The 20944-nt window shown below is 46.7% G+C and overlaps 1 protein-coding gene and 1 long non-coding RNA gene across 4 annotated transcripts in view; one reads left to right on the top strand and one right to left on the bottom strand.

Moving 5' to 3' along the window:
- The window catches only part of LOC144123021 (uncharacterized), a 134001-nt gene extending 116007 nt beyond the window's left edge, over nucleotides 1-17994 (bottom strand). For 2 of the 3 annotated variants that reach the window (XM_077655947.1, XM_077655946.1), the window contains exons 1-2: nucleotides 17781-17994; nucleotides 4150-4297 (exon numbers count right to left, since the gene is read on the bottom strand). In XM_077655947.1, coding sequence (XP_077512073.1) covers nucleotides 4150-4297; nucleotides 17781-17982 — 350 coding nt within the window. In that variant the 5' untranslated portion in view covers nucleotides 17983-17994. Of the gene's footprint in view, nucleotides 1-4149; nucleotides 4298-4580; nucleotides 4658-17780 lie in introns of those variants that run through there. The other variant, XM_077655948.1, reaches the window with a different exon arrangement.
- LOC144124638 (uncharacterized) lies at nucleotides 4760-8969 on the top strand. The gene is made up of 3 exons (XR_013313245.1): nucleotides 4760-5098; nucleotides 5990-6083; nucleotides 6179-8969. It is a non-coding gene; the product is annotated as an uncharacterized LOC144124638 (long non-coding RNA).
- Nucleotides 17995-20944: the final 2950 nt, after the last annotated feature.

Here is a 20944-nt window from a genome sequence, read left to right on the forward strand (position 1 = left end):
GACAATAATTTTTATAAACAACTCCATGGCGACCTCACCGACGAGCACTCAAAAGCTATATCTGACATTCTCCTCCACCTCACAAAACACAAAGAAATCTCCCCGAAGCTATGCAGGACACTCACGGCTACCCATCCTTCCCTTGGGCGTTTTTACATTCTCCTTAAATTACATAAAGCCGGTATTCCTGGACGGCCAATAATTTCAGGAATCGGCACCATCACAGAACCAATATCAAAGTACATTGACACATTCCATTAGCCACATTCCAGCCACACATCCATCCTACATCAAAGATACAAACCACTTGCTCCGCCAGATAGACAATATAACAATACCTGAAGGAGCCTTTCTTGTGACCATGGATGTAACAACCCTATACACAAACATTCCCCATGCCGACAGCATTGCAGCCCTTTCAGAATCTTATGAACAGCAGAGACCTCATGAATCGCCAGTCCCAAACGTCTTAGGAACACTAGTCAAATTGTGTTAGAATATAATAGCCTCGAATATGATCTTCAATATTATCTACAAGTAAGTGGCACCGCTATGGAAACAAGAATGGCCCCTAATTATGCCAGTATCTTCATGCATCATATAGAGTCAAAATTTCTTTCTTCTTGTCTAATTCAGCCGTACATTTACAAGCGCTATTTGGATGATATTTTTATAATATGGACAAACAGAGAACAACAACTTATCCATTTCATTTACAGTTTCAATTCCGTACACCCAAACATAAAGTTTACGCACACCTACTAAGCCAGTCAAATCAATTTTCTTGATGTTGACATTCTGGTGGACAAGGGTTCAGTTCGTACAACCGTGTACAGAAAACGAACCGACTCTCAAAAGTATCTACATTTTCAAAGCACCCATCCCCGTCACTGCAAAACCAGCATCTCTTATTCGCAGGCCCATCGTTTTCGAAGAATCTGCTCTAACGACCTAGACTTTCATGATAACTCCGAACACATGCGCAACGTGCTCTTAACACAGCGCTATCCACGTTCCCTTATTGATGACGCCATTATGCAGAGCTTCAAATCTGAACTTTAGTCAGATACTCCAGGGACACCGATGAGATAACCGAAATGATTAAACTACAAACCTTATTCTCATATTTAACAGTATCGCACCCAACATAAACAGAATTCTTAATAAGCACTTTAATATTCTCCAGCAAAGTTAACGACTATCGAATATATTTACATGCGCACCATGCGTGATTTACAGGCGTGCCAAAAACATTCAGAACCATCGAGTCCACTCCAAGGAACACAAAACCGCAAAATATGGATGCCGCCCCTGTGATAAAGGTCCCTGCAAAGTTCTCAAACACATGCAGACTACTTGTTCCGCAACGAGTACGAGGTCAGGATTCCAGCATTCAATCCAAGGCAACTTTGACTGCGGCTCATCAAACATTATTTACCGTCTTGAATGCACTGTGTGTAACCAGCAATACATAGGACAGAAAAACACTGCATTCCGCACTCGATTTAACAATCACCGCGGACACACCAAGTCTCTCCCAAATCTTCCCCTATCCAAGCATGTAAACTCAGAAGGACACCCATTTGACCAACTAAAAGTAACAATTATTCAAAGGGGCTTCAAAAACAGGCGAGAAAGTGAACAACGTGAATCCTATTTTATCCACAAGTTGAATACTATTCAAGAAAGTCTTAACGAAAAGCCTGGTATCCTTCCTTTTATTCACGACCTCCAAACAAACTAATACTACACTTCTCTTTAATTGGCTAACACTGATATGCCCTTTATAGCTCCTAGTGTATACCTCAGGCAATCACACCCCTCCTTACTTACACTATGCTGCCTCGTGCTGTATTGATAAGCTTTAACGTTCCTTCCTTACTTTTTTCCGACAACTAGAAATCTTTGTACACAGCCGGGCCCTCCTCCACTACAAACAAGTATTCCCGACGAAGTCGGTTCAACGACCTGCCCAGGGAGAGGGATGCACTGTTAAATGAAACCCAAACCACCTGTGTAAGTTCTTACATATGTGCTCGATACAACCTAGGGCACTTCTTCCCTAATGTTCCAGCCATCGGCTCACGGGAAATTAGTCAGACGACCCCAAAATACGCCTGGTTTGGCCTGTTCGTCGCTGCCAGTGTCATTTGCGCAGCGGCGCCTCTTTGGCCACGCATCTGCAGCGGTGCCCATCTTTGTGTTTGTGCATTTTGTTCGTGTGTTTTCTTTGCTCGAGTTCCTTTTGTACGCCTCTGGTTGCCGCGCTGCCCATGTCCCCCGCACCATCTTCCTCTCCCTCTCTCTCATTTCGCCATCTCTTTTTTTGGCCGTCCCTCCATACTAGTTTCCCCCTCCTTTTTTTCTCTTTTCTTTCTACTGTTGCTTCCTCCCCCAATCTTGTCCCTGTCTACTCCCCCGCACCCCCATTTTTTTTATTTTTTCAACTGCTGTTGCTATTTGCTTGTTACACTCCTTCCTCCCTCCTCTGCAGCTCACAAACTTAAAACGTCCGTCTCACGCGAGACCACTACAGTCCTGAAGAAGACCACATCGCGGTCGAAACGTTCATAAATAAATGTGTCTCTGTAGAAGTTCCCACTTCTCTTAAAACCTTTATCCTGCGGAGCCAACGCAACCTACTTTCGTAACACACACACACACACACACACACACGCACACGCACACACACACACATACACATTATATATATATATATATATATATATATATATATATATATATATATATATATATATATATATATATATATATATATATATATTAGCTGACAAGGTAAAGTAAATGAGGGGGGCCCGTTTGACAAACTTCTCAAGGGAGCCAACAGTCACCGAAACCAAGGTGCATAGGGTAACGTTATTTTTTTTTAATGTGTTGTGCTTATCAGTGGGATAATATTACTTAGATTAATAAATCGCTTAAAAAAAATTACTTATAAAGCCGCAGAAAAAACAACCATGCCGCAGGTGGGATCCGAACCCACGACCTCCGAATATCGCTTCCAGTACGTCGAGTATCGCGTCCGCCGCTATGAACGAGGGTGGCGCTGGTGAACACTCTCAAGGTTCGCGTGCACCAAATAAACATAAATACCCACGAGACCAGCAGATTGGACAGCAGTCGCCGTAGCTCAGTTGGTAAGAGCACCGGACGCGATATTCGGAAGTCGTGGGTTCGGATCCCACCGGCGGCATGGTTGTGTTTTCTGCTGCTTTATAAGTCAATTCATTTAAGCGATTTATTAACCTAAGTAATATTATCCCACTGATAAGCAGAAGACATTAAAAAAAAATAACGTTCCCCTATGTACCTTAGTTTCGGTGACTGTTGGCTCTCTTCATAAGTATATATATATATATATATATATATATATATATATATATATATATATATATATATATATATATATATATATCATTGTGGATGCATTCACAAAAGATGGCAGCAAAAGCGGTTGGTGGACTGCTGGCTTGAAAGCAGGTCAGAGCCCTCTAACGACACAAGTTTGACACAAAGCCAGTATAGCCTACATGCTATTGGAACCAGTATTCGGAAAAAATTCCAGGGGGCACTGAGGAAAAATTGAAGTTGGCCTATGCGGATTCATTACTTCATTATAACAAAGCCGCTACTTTGACTGACAACGAGGATCAAAAAAGGCAAAAAAAAATAAAGTACAGGCGTCGCCATTGGCGGCGACTTTCGGGAGTAAACTGCGACGGGTCGAAGGTTTTCTTGATAGGAGGCGGATCCCATAGACCAGGGTAAACCGCCTGCCACTTCCAAACGGTAATGACGCAGTCCTTTTCGATTAACGTCACTAGTTGGAATCGAATCGCGTAAAAATTTTTAAACGCAAATTTCTCAGAAACAAATACCCTTTCTGCTGCCGGACAAACGTCAGCATAGAAAGAGGTAGAGAATCCACTTTTACTAAGAACACAACTGCCATGGAGTTGTTCTCAGTGCCCCGTAAGGTTGAATTTTTTTTTAAAGGAAAGAGAAAATATAATAAGCCGGGTTGCATCAACCACCACCCCGTTTGATAGGGGACGTTGTCAGCATGCATCTTTCTATTCATCAACCAAATCTGGAGGATCCGACGTTCGGGACGCAGGATACACTTACCTGCCCAAGAACGCGGCAAAGAGCAGGAGAGGGATCAGCAGGACAGTCTGCCATAGGCTCGTGTCCCGCAGCCAATGAGTCCTCATCAGGTCACTGGTCTGCTTCTCTAGTTGCCCGCGTTGCATGCTCGTCTTCACCCAAGGCCGCACTGCACTCACGAATAAGCACAGAACAAGTAACGGTGTGTCTTTTTAGTGCAGAAGTGATGTATATGTTACGCTCACTTCGCAACACTTCAAGCTTGCCACAGTCACTGTTTAGGTCGGCGCAAGAAAACGTGTGTGCGCGTGAGTGCCATGGACAAAAAAAAAAAGATGGCCCCGAACGTTGGGAAGAGAGCATACGTGCGTGAAGAGACGTGAATAGTGGCACGCAATACGCTCCTGCGGTAGCCTCATCAGGTAATCGCGAAAATGACTGCAATTAGATACCTTTAGCATGCCGTGCACCGTGTTACCGTTAGCATTACCGGAGAGCCGGGAGCCCGCCCACCGGCAATGAGCATGCGCAGATCACCCCGGCGGCACCAGATGGCGCCAAGTACCCGGCATCTGTAGGGTGCCTCGGTGCCAGCGCCGACGTTCAGGCGGGTGCCATCTTTTGACCGCACCCACGCCGCCTTTTCTCGCTGCGACGCCATTTTGAATCACAGCGGGCCGGCGCTGTTGCTCGGTACAAGCAGCTGTGCTTGCGTTGTTCCAGGCACAGTGGCTGCGGATTACTCGCTGGTGGTTTTACTTGTTTTGAGAATGCTCGACCGCATGATTGTTGAGCTTGTCAAGTCCACTGAGCCATCATGAAGGGCTGTTATGTGCCAATGTGCTCCGGGTCAACACGTAAAGCCCTGCGTTGTTTTCGCTTCTCCCGGGACTCGGAGCAGAGAAAGAAATGGGAAACTCAAGTAAAGCGGGATCGGCGGAACGCAACTGACAGCTCGTATATCTGCGAGGTGAGTTGCGAAACAGTTAAGTCTTATCGACCCGCATTCTGCAATCAAAGCAAACGTGTACGCCGCTGCTGCGTAGGCAGCGTATAGGTAGGGGTGCGAGCGTGTTTTTCGTTTTGAACTTCGCTTTCCTATGCGAGTAGTGCCCTGGTTATAGAGTCGGACGATGATGTTTTTTATTCGCGGAATACTTTAACACCAGCAAAAAATTGTAACGTCGCACGACTGTTTTATATTTTCACGGGAAGCACTGGCGTTTCTTTTCCATAGAAGTTCGCATCGCTGTTGTTTAGACAGCAGAGTTACTTTTGTGTTGAGCGAAAAATAGACGAAAGAAAATTTAAGTGCTCGTTATTTGCTACTGAACGCACGCACTGCTTCGTCTGGAGAGCGCGGCTGTTGTGCTGGTGCCGCTCGAAGCCCTGCGGTTTTCCCCGAGCTCTCAGTAGATATACTGCGGCTCCCATGTCAAAGTGCATAGAGGATTTTTTTTATTGGTACATGATTGCCTCGTACTATTCGAAAGCGACGTAGCCGATGTTATTGTCGCAGGGCATATTTGCGCTACGCTGTTCGTAAGCAGACCTTATCGTTGAATGTTCATACCCGATCGTGGTTACTATTCTGTGAAAGAGCTAAATGCCTAAGCAGGATGTGCTCATGTAAACGTGCAGCTAGCGCATATTATGGGTCAAATTTTTTCTGAGCTTTCTGGCTCAACATCCGTCGTAGCCTGCGCGTAGTTTTTAAACGTGCGAGGTTCGGTAAAACAGCAACATTTTTAATGAACATTTTGTGTTAAGCACGTTAAATAACTGGTTATTTTTACGAGTACTTTTTTATCAGTCCAAACAAACGTGAATAATCACATTTGGTGTTTTATTTATTTATTAGCTCCACTTTGAAGAGGACCAGTTTGAGAGAAATCGACCGAATGGACGCCGCCTGTTAAAGTCTACAGCTCTGCCCACGCTGTTTGACTTTAGACGTGAGTAATAATTGTACTGGAGCGTATTATTTCCACAATTTGCAGTTATTGCAATAAGCATTGAGACGTCTTTTTTATTGTTATTATTAATTCAGCTCAACCTAAGCGAAGGAAACTGCCTACGAGACGGCCTGCCGAATGTGCACCTGCTGGCGTGGAAGGCACCAACTCGACCTCAACAGTTCCTACAGACGCCGACCAAGAAGACGCCGCGGAACTGAGTCGAGACAGTACCTCTTCTTTCGAAGAAAGTGCAGTCGAGCATGAGAGCAATGAAGGTATTTCCTCGCTCTATGCATGTGAGCTACAAAAAGCTCTGCAAGATGCGAAAAAGAAAATACTGATTTGCATGAAAACTTGTCGACAGCAAAAAGAAGTTGAAGACTGCTGCCAGAAAATCAAAGCGGCTAGAAAAAGATCTCTCTGCGCTTGACCAACAATTTAGCTTTCTTGAACTAGGACCAGGAGGCTGCCTTGAAGAGAAAGAGCCGGAAAGGTAGTACATGAAGTGCAGAAACCATAAAGAAAGCGCTGCAACTCAAATTTGCTTGTGGCTCTGCAGGCTACGACTTAATTTTAGAACAGAGCAACCCTCTTCCCTCACGAAGAACACTCTGCAGACGACTGCCGCACCTGTCATTTAAGCCCGGCGTTTTGATTGATATAGTAAATATGACGAAAGTGAAAGTGGCCGCAATGTCAAACATTGAAAAAGACTGCGTCATATTCCTCGATGAAATCGACATTCGGAAGGATGTCGAGCTTGACCGCAGTGGTGACGGGTTCCTTGGCAAGGTGACGCTCCCTGAAACCGACCGAGCAGCAAACCATGTACTCGTCTTTATGGTTGGAGGCCTAAACACACGCTGGAAGCAGGTGATTGCTTATCACTACACAGGTGCTTTTGTAAATTTGGAGAGAAGCTGAGAGACATTGTCTTCCATTTAATCAACCTTTGTGCAGACATTTCTTTGCGTGTGCTGTGCGTGACATGCGACATGGGGAGCTCCAACCGTGCGATGTGGCGGAGTACAAACCTGTCAAGCTCCCGATACTCTGTCACTACATGTACTGTTCCCCACCCATGTTACAATTCCATGCCATTGTTTTTTATGCCGGATCCTTCACATGTACTAAAAAATATTAGAGGGCACCTTGTGCGAAAAGATCCCATGAAACGTGGTGAAGAAATAGTGGCAAAGTAAAATTTACGAAGCAGTGATGTGTCGATTGAGTACATAGAAGCAGTCCTAACGATGGACACAGAACAACTGAAGGTGGCACCTAACCTGAGTACCGTGCAAATTTCCAACGGTCACTTCACAAAGATGAAGGTAGGGGTAGCTGTTCAGTTATTTCGGGAAGCACCTGCAGTATAAGGTACTTTGTAGAGCGCATGAAGCTGCCGCCCGAGGCTGAAACAACAGCCTGGTTTTGTGAAGCCATTTTCAAATGGCACACAATCATGACTGCACGGCACCCTGTTGTTGCTCTGAGCTTATCAAATGAAAGTAAATATGAAGAGGCTATTGCAACACCGAAACTCGCTGTTGAAGTCATTGAGAGCTTAGGCATTGGAATCAAAAACTCTGGAAATCATGCCAGGCAGGGGTGCTAATGTCCACTGCTGTAGTGCTTCAACTGCATGAATTTCTGCTTAATAAATGTGGCTACGCATTCTTCTTGACAGTACGATTGGCCCAAGATTGCCTGCAGAACTTGTTTTCGGTCATCTTGGGGATTTCTCCCGTGCCCAATGCATATGATGTCAAAAATGCGCTCAGAATTGTGTCAGTTAGCCAGTTTCTCAAGGTACCTAAGAACTCTTGTTATGAAGCTGACGACAGCAACTACTTACTAGATTTCTTCTCAGCAGAGATTAAGAAGGTCCAGAAAGAATTTCAAGCACCCTCGCACGATGATGAATGCACAAAGGGCGAGCCATTGTCTCTTGTAGAAAATGACATCATTGCTCACTTGGCAGGGTATTTGGTGAAGTCTTTTATCTCTACTAACAAACCATGCTCTGCCTGTACTGAGACCCTCATTGCTGATGAGGTTTCCGATGAGCATGCTCTTGTGTAGCTCAAGGAGTACAATCAAGCGTCTAGAAATTTGGTGTATGTAAGCCATGCGGTACTGCGTTTTGTTTCTTCCTGTGAATGTGTACAAGAAATTTTCACAGGAAAATGATATTTGTCATTTGGATCACCAAATCAATACAGTGACGAGCCTTATTGAGCGATCAGTTTCTCTGCCACCTAGTGAGTGCCCTGACCACCAAAGCGTTATGAGAAAACTGATGTGCCGTTTTGTTGTCATGCGACTGCGTTCCTACCTCCGCTGGCTAAACGAGACTGATGATTCTGACGACGGTTATGGCACCAAGACTGTGGCTGTAGTGACCTTGCCGTACAGTACCTTGCTTTAAATGTTACACCGCACCGTAAACAGCTGCTTTTTTTACCACTGACTTGATGGCTTATTTTGCAGTTTGAATATTTCTTCGTGCTTTTTTTTCATGTTTGTTGCAAAGGTTACACCACAGTGTACATAGCAGCTTTTGACTCTATGTCTTGCTCGCTTATGTGCTGATTTTCATCTTTTTTCATGTTTTGCTTTTATGCTTTCCTTTTAAGGTTAAATCACACAGTACATACCCCACTTTTCTGTCCCTCTGTCTTGTTTACTTGTATTGTAGTTTGCGTTTTTTCATGGTTGACTGCCCTTGACATTAAATAAATAATTAGCTTTTTTTGTTTTGTAGCCTCTTCTGTCTGTAAGAGGTGAGGTTGACAAGCTAGGTTACATATTTTCCTGCACCAGTAATGAAGCTCAACCTTTAGGTAGCAGTTATTTTCAACAGCTTAAACCGTCACCACCCAATTTTGCAGGCAAAATAGGAATTGCATGCATTGGCATCGTGAAAATTGCAGTTTTTTTAATAAACCTTTTCTGGTCGAGCCCAAGCGAAGTCTGCATATGAGCGCTCAAAAGAACGCTCGGTGGTTGGGCGCCTGCCATAAAAATGAAACGTGTGGAAAACTTGCAGTAGTGGTTTATCCTACCGCCAACGAGGTCCAGTCAGTTTTCGTGGGCCTCGAGAAAGAAAACGCAGGCGCAGTGGCAACGTTGGTATGCGCGGCATCGTTTGTATATACCAGCGCCGCCCTGTAAACAGATGTAATTGCATCCCTGTGTGCAATAAACAGGCGAACCGCTCGAAGCTACACTTTGAAAGATTAAAAAGCAGACAAGTTTAGTCTTTGCGAGCACAACAAACGGAAACAGCCCGCGCGACAAAAGCTAAACCAACCGCCGCGCGCGAGCGGCTGTTATCAAAGCGCAGGATTTGAAAAACCAAGAACCACGTAGAAAAAAAAAGAAAACAGTTCTTCCACTCGCACGGAACGGCAGCACCTGCTGGCAGCGGATCTTTAAAATGACAGCCAACAGATGGCACTCTAATTGTTCAACTTCGACCACTCGGGGCCCTAAAATTAATTGGTACAATTACGTATTCGACCCTCGGATGTTAAAGTGGCTTTCATGAGTGAAAAGATGCGCTGTGCAATATTGGTGAAAACGATTGTTCAAGTCAAAGCACTCGAAGCGCGCCGAGAGTATGAACGGCGCCGTTACGAACGCTAGCGCAGCCGATCCCGTGTGCTTCAATATGGCGGCGCCTTTGAGGTTGTCTCCACCCTTAACGGCGGCGCTGGCATCGAGGCACCATAGGCAGCTGTACGCACGCTTCCCGCATCGGGACCAATCATCGCGTGCTCACTGACAGTGGGCGGGATCCCGGTACTCCGGTAACGCTAACGGTAACATGGTACACGGTATGCTAAAGGTGCCTATTATCTTTTTGCTGTTTGCAAGATTGTCAACAGATAATCGATATTGGTGGAAGATCCTGACAAGCTAAAACTATTAACCAAGCTGTTCCTCACGGCTCTATTTTAGGACTCTTACTATCCATACTAAATATTAATGACCTTCCTAATTCTATTAGTCCAACTCACTGTGTCTTATACGCTGGTTCTATTTTAGGACCCTTACAATTCATACTATATATTAATGACCTTCCCCAATTCTTTTAGTCCAGCTCACTGTGTCCAGTGCTAATGAATCTACCGTGTCATTGCCTAATACGTCTATAGATGATATTACTCTTGAATTGAATGCCGTTCTAAGTAATGCAGCTAAATGGTGTACTGATAATCAGTGTTTAATCCCGCTAAAGCGAAATTCATAGTCTTCAAAAGTAGCCAGAAAATTATTTCGTGTCCTCTTACGTTAACCCTTTGTTCTTATAATGTCCCGGCTTCTGATAACACCAACTTTCTTGGCGTTATTCTTGATTCAGCTCTTAAATTTTCTGTCGATATCGCTCATCAAAAAAAAAGACCTATGGTTGGCATCAGAGTGATAATTAAGGCGCGTCCGTATTTTCCATGCAACCTACGCATCAAGGAAAGCGTCGAGTATGAAGGGGAAAGACTGATTAACAGCAAATATCCAGGTCACGTGATCGGCAGAGCCAGCGAGAAGGTTATTCGCTGGCTAAAGGGCCAGGGGAAAAATGACACAAAATAACACAGCAAACCCGTTGTAGTACGGTATGTGCATCGAATTTCACACGGGATTAAGAAAGTTGATGGCAGGTATGGCATTCGGGTCATGTTTTCGGCTCCCAAAAAATTGTCAACTTTATGCCCCACCATTGAAGCTAAGGCGGAGCAGGGCGCAAAGAAAAGAAGAGGATGTGCTGTCAGACATACATCACCGTACGTCGAGTGCAAAGTGGGCACAGTGTACAAAATCAAGCTGTCGTGCGGAAAAGTGTACAAAGGCCAGAGCGGTCGATGTTTGAATGTGTGGCTGATGGAGCATGCCGGAAATATGGAAAAAGGTGACACTTCAAACAATATGGTTCTTCATTGTCGTAACAGCAGCAAGCGCAAGAAGAAATGCTCGCCACTCTTTTCCAAAACGTGTGTTCTTTTTCGTCACCGAGATCGTGTAGCGCGGGAAATAGTTGAAGCCTATCATATCGTGGAAACGGGCATACATGTATTAGTGACCGTTCAGTTGGCTTGTCTGTTAGAGAGATAAGTTTTTTGAAAGAGCGATTGAAAACCGCGTGTTCATCTTTTCCTGCACATCGGTCGGAATGTGGCGTGGGATTACTCGGGCTTTGTTTTGGTTTTTGTTGCATATATTGAAGCCTCTGAACAAAAATTCTTGCAGTTGCGAGTAAGCGCTGTGTCCCCCTTGTGTCGTTGTTTGTTAGCGCCTGGATTTTTCATTACGAATTAAGATAATATGTGCGTTCTTCCAAGCTTCCGGTAAATTCGAGGTCATAAGGCTTTGCGTATACAGGGTAGCTAGATTTTCTAGCATAATTTCCCCTCCGTCCTTCAACAGATCTGTCGTTACCTGATCCTCACCAGCTGCTTTCCCCCTTTGCATTGCTCCTAAAGCTTTATTTACTTCCTCTTTCTTTACTCGGGGGACGTCCTAGTGCTGTGCTCTACTGCCTCTTGCATTAACACCCTGATTACTTTCGCTGCTGAATAGATTTGTGTACAACTCTTCGGATACCTTCAATATTGTATCGATATTCCTATCGCGCCATACCTTTAAGGCGGAGCTTCAGTGTCTCGTCTAATTTTCTCATAAATTGATAAAGCATAACATGCTTCGTAACTGTCGTGATACTCAACTCGAGGACTGGCATTAAAGCAAGATATGAGCCACACCAATTCTAAAACCTCCAGATAGCTATCTTGTATGTTTTGTTATCATCTCCTGGAACAGAATCCGGAAAAAGCAGTCAAGTTCATTTACATCAACGGATTGTTACGGTTCTACTGTATAACTGCCTTTCTGTGCAGGACTTCGAATATTAAGGCTGTCCACAACATTCTGTCAAATGTGTTTGGTTTATTATAGAAGCGAAAAACGCACAATCAAAACAATTCGATCGGTGCGCAGTCAAGACCCGCACTGCGAAACTGCTGATTCCGAGTCAGAATTCTCGTTTTCGGCCTAACCTTAGTCGAGCCAAATAACCTAACCTCATAATAACCTCATTTTCCTAACGTCCCCGCGGTGGATCAAGGGCTTTTTTAGGAACCTGAATAGACGGTGCCGCCAGCTTTCCCTCTCGGTATTGTTCAGAAACTCGATGAGCACAAGTCACGGATCTCTCGAGCGGCGGAACGGCAGCGCACGGCACTGCGATTCCCGAACACGCTTATAAGAGCGCCAGGCAGTTCGGTGGAAAGTCGCAGCCAGCAAATATTGTCCTCTCTCGTTTGTTTTAATGCGAAAGCATTACTGATTCCATTACCAGGAAAGCACGCAGCATGTGTATGAGTGGGCTCGCAGATAGTACAGAAAATCTTAGGAAGGCATGAAAAATATGGTGACGTTATCAAGCGGCTGTGGGATGCACACAGCATGCCAAGCACAGCCATTTTAGACAATCGTATACGTGTCGTTCGTCGATATATATACCACAATGCTGACCTCAATGTTGCGCCAGTTTTCACTACTATATTCGTGCTAAAATTGTGACGCGACCATTTGTTGTACAGCGTTCCGGGCAGTGTCATACGATTTCTTGTTGCATATAGCTTACATGCGCTAGTCCAGTTAAAATCAAATCAAATCAAATTAATTTATTTCGCATTTCTTTCAGTACAGAAATAAATGTAAGGATATATAAGAGCAAAAAGCTGCTTCTAGAGCAGCTTGACAATGGTTCCTACCCCTTTCTTCTTGGCAACAAGTAACAGCAGAATAATGCAGCTGCGATTGAAACTGTACAAAGTTAAGAGCATGCAATAGACAGTAATTAAAACACAAAATACCACATATTGATAAACAGTAATAATGCAGGTTAAATGTAACTGAGGGACATGGATTCAAAAAGACCAATACTATACTTAATCACCAATATCTTGCACACTGAAGAAAGTCTAACGGCGAAATCGACGTATGAGTATACAGGACTAAAGACATTTTCTGCGACATTAGAAGACATAGAAGCACAGACCACAGTTGGAGGCTAGCTGGCGACAGGGTTTCGAACCGACGACATATGCTCGTTGACTTGTACGCCTTCCCAGTATCTCTGCCTCTTCCCTTCAGGCCCGGTTGACATGTGAGACAGTTAATGCGCCATTTATTTTCCCCAGAAAAAAAATTCATATCACAATTCGGAAGCAACCATTCGTCGTGCACTCTTGCAGTGGTGGCATACATTTCTCCTTGCATATAGCATATGTCTCTTAGTCTGGTTGGAGTCTAGCTCTTCTCAGGTTTTCGAACCGAGTGTCCGAGTGTTTCACTCGGTCCTTTGTGGATTCAGCGTTTTTCAACAATACTTATTTAGTTGAGCCGTGCATGATGCGAAAACGTAATCGTCTCCGTCGAGATCGGCGAACTGAAATATTAATAATTGGTTTTTTGGGGAAAGGAAATGGCGCAGTATCTGTCTCATATATCGTTGGACACCTGAACCGCGCCGTTAGGGAAGGGATAAGGGAGGGAGTGAAAGAAGAAAGGAAGAAGGAGGTGCCGTAGTGGAGGGCTCCGGAATAATTTCGACCACCTGGGGATCATTAACGTGCACTGACATCGCACAGCACACGGGCGCCTTAGCGTTTTTCCTCCATAAAAACGCAGCCGCCGTGGTCGGGTTCGAGCCCGGGAACTCCGGATCAGTAGTCGAGCGCCCTAACCACTGAGCCACCGCGGCGGGTGCGAACCGAAACCCCAAAACGTCGTTTTGTTTTTTTCTGGATGGGTGGGTGGACGGAATATAGGAGCTTCGCTTTTGAAACCGGATGGGGTGATAGCAGTTGCCACCATGCTCACCGTGCGGTGAAGGGCGGCAGTGGCGCCATCTGTTTTCTGCTGTCACCCTCCGATGCTTTCAGAGAGTCACGGAAGCATACGATATGAGCTTAATTGGATAAAGTCAATCAGCAGAAAAAGAGATCAAACAATATCCTTTGAAATGTAAAGGCTCGTTAAATGAGTTGTTCTGATAATTTTTCCGCTCAGTTAGCCGAAAATGTTGGAAGCGCTTCAGTTAAATGAATGAATGAATGAATGAAATTTATTTCCATCATCATGGGACCTCTCGGTAGGGGCGCAGCAATTAGGAGGGGGTGCCTCCCAGCCAGCTCTCAGCACCGGAGACCACGGACAGAGTCTTGTAGTACGCTGTCTCCGCCTGACGGATGATGAGTCTTTGCTGATCCGGGTAGTGGCTCCTGATCAGCTCTTCCCTGGTGGCAAGGCCTGAGAAGCTTTTTGATTTAGCCCCAAGAGAATCCTGACATTCCCAAATTAAGTGATTTTGCGAAGTCATTCTGTGGCAGCTACTGCAGAGCTCAGGCTCCCCAGTGTCCTCGTCATATATAGTATAGAGTACGGAAAGAATCTGTTGACCTGAACCCTCCTCCAGGCCCTGCACTCCTTTGGAGTGAGTGACCTACCTGGAAGTTAGAGTGTTCTTCTATCTAGTCTAGGTGTTTCGGTTATTTCTTTAAACATTATGACAGGGTCTTATTCCCACTCAGGGGCACTTCCAGAGCATCTCGTATGTACAATTCTCGATCGAGGCTGAGAGCAGCCTCAGCAGGAACCCAGATGAGGGAGACCTCTCTGCTTGAGGGGTATCTTTTTAGTATTTTGGCGGCTTCACTGGAGACCACCCTCTTACAAAAGTTGTGAACAGCTGCCTTACTGTCAGAGAAGATGATCTTCGCTTTGGTACTGACACATGCTAGGGCAATAGCCGCCTCCTCTACTACTAACGCATTCCTAGTATTAATCGATGCTACAGTCACTTTGTCCCCATTCCCATCAACGGCGGTAATGATGGAGGCGTAATCACACCCACAGGCTGCGTCGCAGGCCATGTAACCTGGCGGGTCCCGGGCAAGATTGTTCATTATTGTTCGAGCTTTACGTCTTCTCCTTTCTTTATCATGCTCCGAGTGCATGTTCTTAGGCATATTGGCAATTTTGAGATGCTTCCGTATGTCTAAGGGGATTAGCTCTGCAGTATACGGGGGTTTCCTCTCGCTCTCCCCTAGGTCATTGAGGATCTGCCTCCCTTCTATTGAGGAGCTAAGCCTCCAAATTTGCGCTTCTCTTACTGCCCTGGCGATCTCCGCACAGGTATTGTGGACTCCCATACTAAGCAGTTTCTCTGTTGAGGACATAGGTGGGACGCCGAAAGCTCTTTTGTGTGTATTTCGTATTAACGTGTCTATTTTCTCCTCCTATTGCTGACTAGGATTCAGAAATGGAGTCGCGTATGCAATCCTACTCACTACCAATGCTAGTACTAATCTCAGGAAACAGTGCTCTCGCAGGCATTTGTTTCTGAGGGAGATCTGCCTAAACATACCTATGACCTGGGCGACACAGGTAGTAAGCTTCTTGATAGTGGTTGTGTTACGCCCGTTCGTCTGTAGAAAGTATCCAAGGGCTCTCATAGTGTCCACCCTAAGACTAACCTACCACCAACGACAACCTCTAACGTGCGGTATAGGTGAGGAAAGCGAGTCTCTTTCTTCATCTGGTCTTTGGTATTAAGCGAGAAGATCTCAGATTTTTGAGTGGAGCAGGAAAGCCCTCTCTCCAGAGCATAGTTTTCAACCACATCTGCCGCTGCGTGCAGTCGGTATAAGATGTCAGCGTTCGTTCCCCCTGCTGTCCAAATGGTTATATCACCGGCATAAATGCTGTGCTTAAGCCCCTCAATTTTATTTAATTTGTGGGATAGTCCTCTCATGGCAAAAGTGAAGAGCATTGGAGGGAGGACTGAACCTCGAGGGGTCCCCTTATTGCCAAGCCCAATCCGCTTTAAGGAGAGCCCGACAAAGTTTATAGTGGTCTTTCGATTGCATAAGAATCTTTTGACATAGTTAAAGCAGTTGATGCCTACTCCGGCCCCACTGAGGCCTTCGAGGAAAGATCTATGCTAAAGATTATCGAATGCTTTCTTAAGATGCAGCCCCAAGATTGCCCTGTCCCCTTTAGTTCAGTCGGGATCATCAAGTATATCATGTTTAAGCCTTAACATAACGTCTTGTGCGCTAAGACACGGTCTATAACGTACCATTTCAATAGGCCACAGTCCCTCTCTCTTCATGTAACGCGAAACGCTTGTCTGCATCGCCTTTTTCATGAGCTTGCTCAAGCAAGACGTCAGAGAGATGAGTCTCATGTTGCCCAGATGAAGACTTTTACCTGGCTTAGGGATAACTACTAGTTTAGAGACTTTCCATTCCTGCGGTAAGACCTCCCCGTCCCAAATCTTGTTCAGTAGCTCAGTTAGAAAAGAGAATTATCATCCATGTTGTTCAGAGTGGTGTTGGTGATCCCGTCAGCACCTGGATCCGATTTCTTTTTCAGGTCCTTTAACGCTGCCCACACCGCTGCAACCTCGAACGGAGAATCAATGCTTCTCTTTACTCCGCCTTCATAATCCGGTAGTGGAGAACCTGGGTCTTGACCAACATAGGTTTTGCGAATCTTATCTAGGAGGTCCTCATTGCTCTCTTTAAAATTAAGCTTGATTTTGGTTTGATTTAGCCTTGTCACCTTCTTGGATTTGGTTGGATTAATCATTCACCAGAGAATGACCCAGGTTTTGGATAGGCTCATATTAGATCTAAGTTCATCACACATCTCCATCCAGCTCCTTTCGCACAGATAAGTGGCATGGTTTTCTATGGGTTTGGTTAGCCTCGCAATTTCTCACGACTGGAACGGCATGTTCAAATGGCCCGCGCTTCTTGCAACACGCTCCTCGGCGCCTTTTCGTGACGCTTTCCTCTGCAGAAAACAGATGGCGCCCCTGCACCCATTCGGCGAAAAAATGGCGTTTGCTGGTTTCGGTTCGCCAATCTCGACGCAGGCGATTACGTTTTAGCATCAGGCACGGCTCAACTCAGTTAGTACCGTTGTCAAACTTGCTACGATACAAAAGTTACCTTAACACGCAAGCTCTGTGTGCAGTTTCACCGCAAATGAGCCAGCGGTTGAGGCGGGGAAATTTTTGAGTCTTCACGATAAAAATGCACGATACTGTACCTCTCATCACCAGTCTACGCGATTTATGAATTATTTAAAGAATGGCGATACTCCTCATTAGGAGCATAATGTGTGACAGAGACAGTCTGCAGCTTAGTGGCCACCTGAAGTATGCACAAACACATCTGGCTAGCAGAAGGCGTGCTCCAGACTACAGTATCAACAGGTGTGCCGTGGGTACCTTTCACTCGTTAATGGGCATCACGGCATTTGAATACAAACGCTTCATTGCTTGTGATGTAATAGAAAACGGTCCATCAGCTTCGATGAAGCTTGGTATTTGAAACGGTAATCATTGTCCAAATTAAAATGCAACACTGCCATTTCAGTGTCCTTTTTCTATAACGGATATTCCGCTGCAACTAGTGGCCTCTAGGCAGGCGAGAATGGGGTCAGAAACGCTTCTGCCGCCATTTCTCTGTTCCACAGAAAGTATCATGGTGAAAATAAAATTCCAGTTCCTTCTCTATTCGTCAGGTTAACGTTTCATAAGACGATCATTATTTCGATGTCTACGAGCAAAGGCAAAGAAAATCTACGAGCGTGAGGAAGGACGTGTTTTTGACTTACGAGCTAGGCTTGTGTTGGGTGCAGGGAACATTGAGTGCTGCCTAGACCCGGCGTTGTCTCCGGAGGCTAGGTGAAATGAAGGCAACCAGTCGAGTTTATCTGCGCTGCGGAAGGTGATGCCGACGAAGGGGAGCTCGATCCCGGTGTAATATCCCGCGAAGAGAATGCCGACCAAGACGACAAGGCTTGCCACCAGCCACATGATGCTCCTCGGACGCCGCCACACACACTGCTGATTACGCTTCTTCCACTTCGAATCAGTTCCGTTGCTGTTTCGTCGTCTTCTTCAGAGGTTATTTACGGTGGCACGAACGCACGCGCAGTCAATGACTGTTCAGCTGACCCTGGAATATCCAAAATTATGTGCGAGTCCGCGCTCTAACACGGTTTTCTCTCATGACGGTACTGTATTGAAAGTTGCATAAAAAAAATTTCCAGTGGCTTAGCTCGGCTATGCCAAGATATACCTAGCGAGAGGTAGCTTTCTCTGGCTGAGCTTGTTTTTCGGAAACTCGGATGGAGTGATTAGTCACACGACGGGCCTTCACATCCTCTTCAGTTGGTTCCCGTTGACCGACGCCTTCCATAGGCTTCATCTCGGCGGCTATGCGCCGTCTATTACGCTCGGCAGTCTGGCATCTCGGTTTGGCAAGGCGTTCCTCTCTGTTCAGGCGTCTCCGCTGCTCTATATGCCCTCTGACTCTCATTCTCTCTTTGTGAGTAGCCAAGTGCCAGGCGACAGCCTCAGGATTGGAAGAGTTAATCTTCTCTTGCCTGTACCACCGTTTAGCAGGGGCGGACTCTCATTATCTGCATGTATGTCAAGCGTTGTGATACAGACGCCCATTACATCGCCTTTTATACGCAATGCTCCGCATGCGACGCGTGGTTCGGGTTAGCGGCGTGCGGCGAGGCAGCGACGAAGAACGCGGCGCAGCGGTGAGGTGTGTCTGGTTACCATGCGCCGATACCATATTGCTCATCCGCGTGACGTCACGCTCGGCGTTGACAGTGGAGCGGGCGAGCGGCCGGGGCGACGGCGATGCGAACGCCGCTCCTTACTCCTCTCCGGTTGCCATGGTAACACCGCGTGCGCACAACTTTCCTCTCCCATGTACCGCGAAATGTTCGACTGGTAGCCCAGCGTAGCTCCCGCTACAAAGATCTTTGCAGGCGCTCACGCACTCGCTGACAGTGGTTACAAAAATTAAAAAGAAGAGGGGAAACTTTGCCGACGATTACGGTACTCCCCAATTCGAAATTTGAGCGCAGCTTAATTTTGCGGCATATTGAGGCGCAAACTTGGACGACGCTTAAGAGAGCATAAAATTGTGGCGAAGTGTAAAGGAAAAAAATTAAAAATTGGCCGTGGCTTAGCTCGGTTGTGCCATGATCTACGTAGCGAAAGCCATGGCATAGCTTGGTTAGTCTTTGTTAATCATGATTTCAAGTTCAGGTTTGTCTGTTTGGGAAAAGCATTCGATGGCTAGTAGCCGGTCCGAAACAGCCCCTGTGAGTCCGAATAACCGACGCCCTAGTCTGCAGTCGGTACGGACTGAGGAACCAGGTGTCGTGGAGGGGCCCCAGCTAGCTAACCCCGCCGTAGGTTCTCCTGTCTCCGGCGGTCGGAGCCCGTTGCGTTTGTGGGTGGTCGGGCATCCCATGAGTGGGGACCGCACCATTGGGCAATCCTGACGCCCTCCCTGTCCTGGCCAGGCAGGCCAGCAATGGAGTCGAGACAATCGAAGGGTCTGAACAAAAAAACTCGCTGCCCCCATTCCCATCCGAAGTCCCATAACCTTTTTATCCATCCCATTCCGCTCCTTCCGAGGGGAGATCAGGAAAGTCTCCCCGGGCCCGCTCCCCCGGCTGTGGGTCGCTATAGTAGCTTTCCCTTATTGATTTCTTTCCACCCTTCGGTGCCAAAATTACTATTGCCTTAGAGCCACATCTTTATTATTATTATTGGGATTACACCCGTGATACAATAGAGGTACGGGAGAGGCTATTATTTTTCATTCACTTTATTGCCTCCAGTTCATGTCTGACTTGTCACATTGTTCGTCACGCGGTTAGTCACGTTGTGAGGTGCGGCCACGGTGAGAATGCGAGCACGGCGAAACTGCGAGCACGGCGAAACTGCGAGTTCGTGGTCATTGTAGCTTTGCTGCAAGACAATTATTCCTCAGTCTGCGCCACTAAGTATAAGCAACGGGCGAACGCAACTCCACGCGGGCGCCATTCGTGGCGCGGAGGGCACCTCCTGCGGGGTAAGCTCACCGCCGCTCGGGTTGAAATGAAATCAAAATTGGTTTTGAGGGAAAAAATGGCTCAGTATCTGTCTCACATCTCGGCGGACACTTGAACCGCGCCGCAAGGGAAGGGATAAAGAAGAGACTGAACGACCCTTCAGGCCGCAGGGTCGGGTTCAGGAGTAGGCCGCAGGGTCTGGTTTCCTTCCCTGTAGCAGGAACAGCGCGCAGCATTACCGCTGTGTGTACAAGGCCTCTAACCTACCCCATGGAACGAAAGCTCCTCACTCGCGTACAGCGGCGCTGCGCCACCCTTGCCTGGTTCCGGAGTCTTCACCTGAGTTTGTTGCGCCCTGCGGAACGCACAGTTCGGTCTTCTACACATGCGTTTTGTCCTCTGTACGATCACCCCTTCCCTCTAGCAGGGTAGTGAGACCGTGCTCGCTGGCGAGGTGTACGGGATGACAGCGAGCATCTACCGCTACCGGGGCGCCCCCTCACAGGCATCCTTGCGACCAAATCAGGCATGGCCAAGGTGCGAGAATATACTTGGGATCTGGTATTGACCGCCCGCCGCGGCGGAGAACGCGCACAGATTATGTTCGCGCGGTAGTACATGCACCCCCGCAGCGGCTAGGGGCGCTGCGGCGAAATGGCCAGTCTCTGGAGCAGCAGTGGGCGGCGTGGCTAAGCGGCGTGCCCGGCCTTTGCTGCCGTTTTAGGCTCAGACACTAGTCCCGCCTCCGCAACCAGGCCACCACTCCTTACCTGGGTGGCCAACCCGGACTGCAGCAAGCGGCGAACACCAGCTGCTGCCCTCCAACAGATGGTCGGTCGCCACCCTGCTGCAGGAGTCTCTGGAGGGACACCTCCAGGCGTGCAGTCTACCCGACCACTGCGCCGGCTACTGCG

This window comes from Amblyomma americanum, chromosome 3 (genome assembly GCF_052857255.1).
Source record: "Amblyomma americanum isolate KBUSLIRL-KWMA chromosome 3, ASM5285725v1, whole genome shotgun sequence".
NCBI classification, from domain to species: domain Eukaryota; kingdom Metazoa; phylum Arthropoda; class Arachnida; order Ixodida; family Ixodidae; genus Amblyomma; species Amblyomma americanum.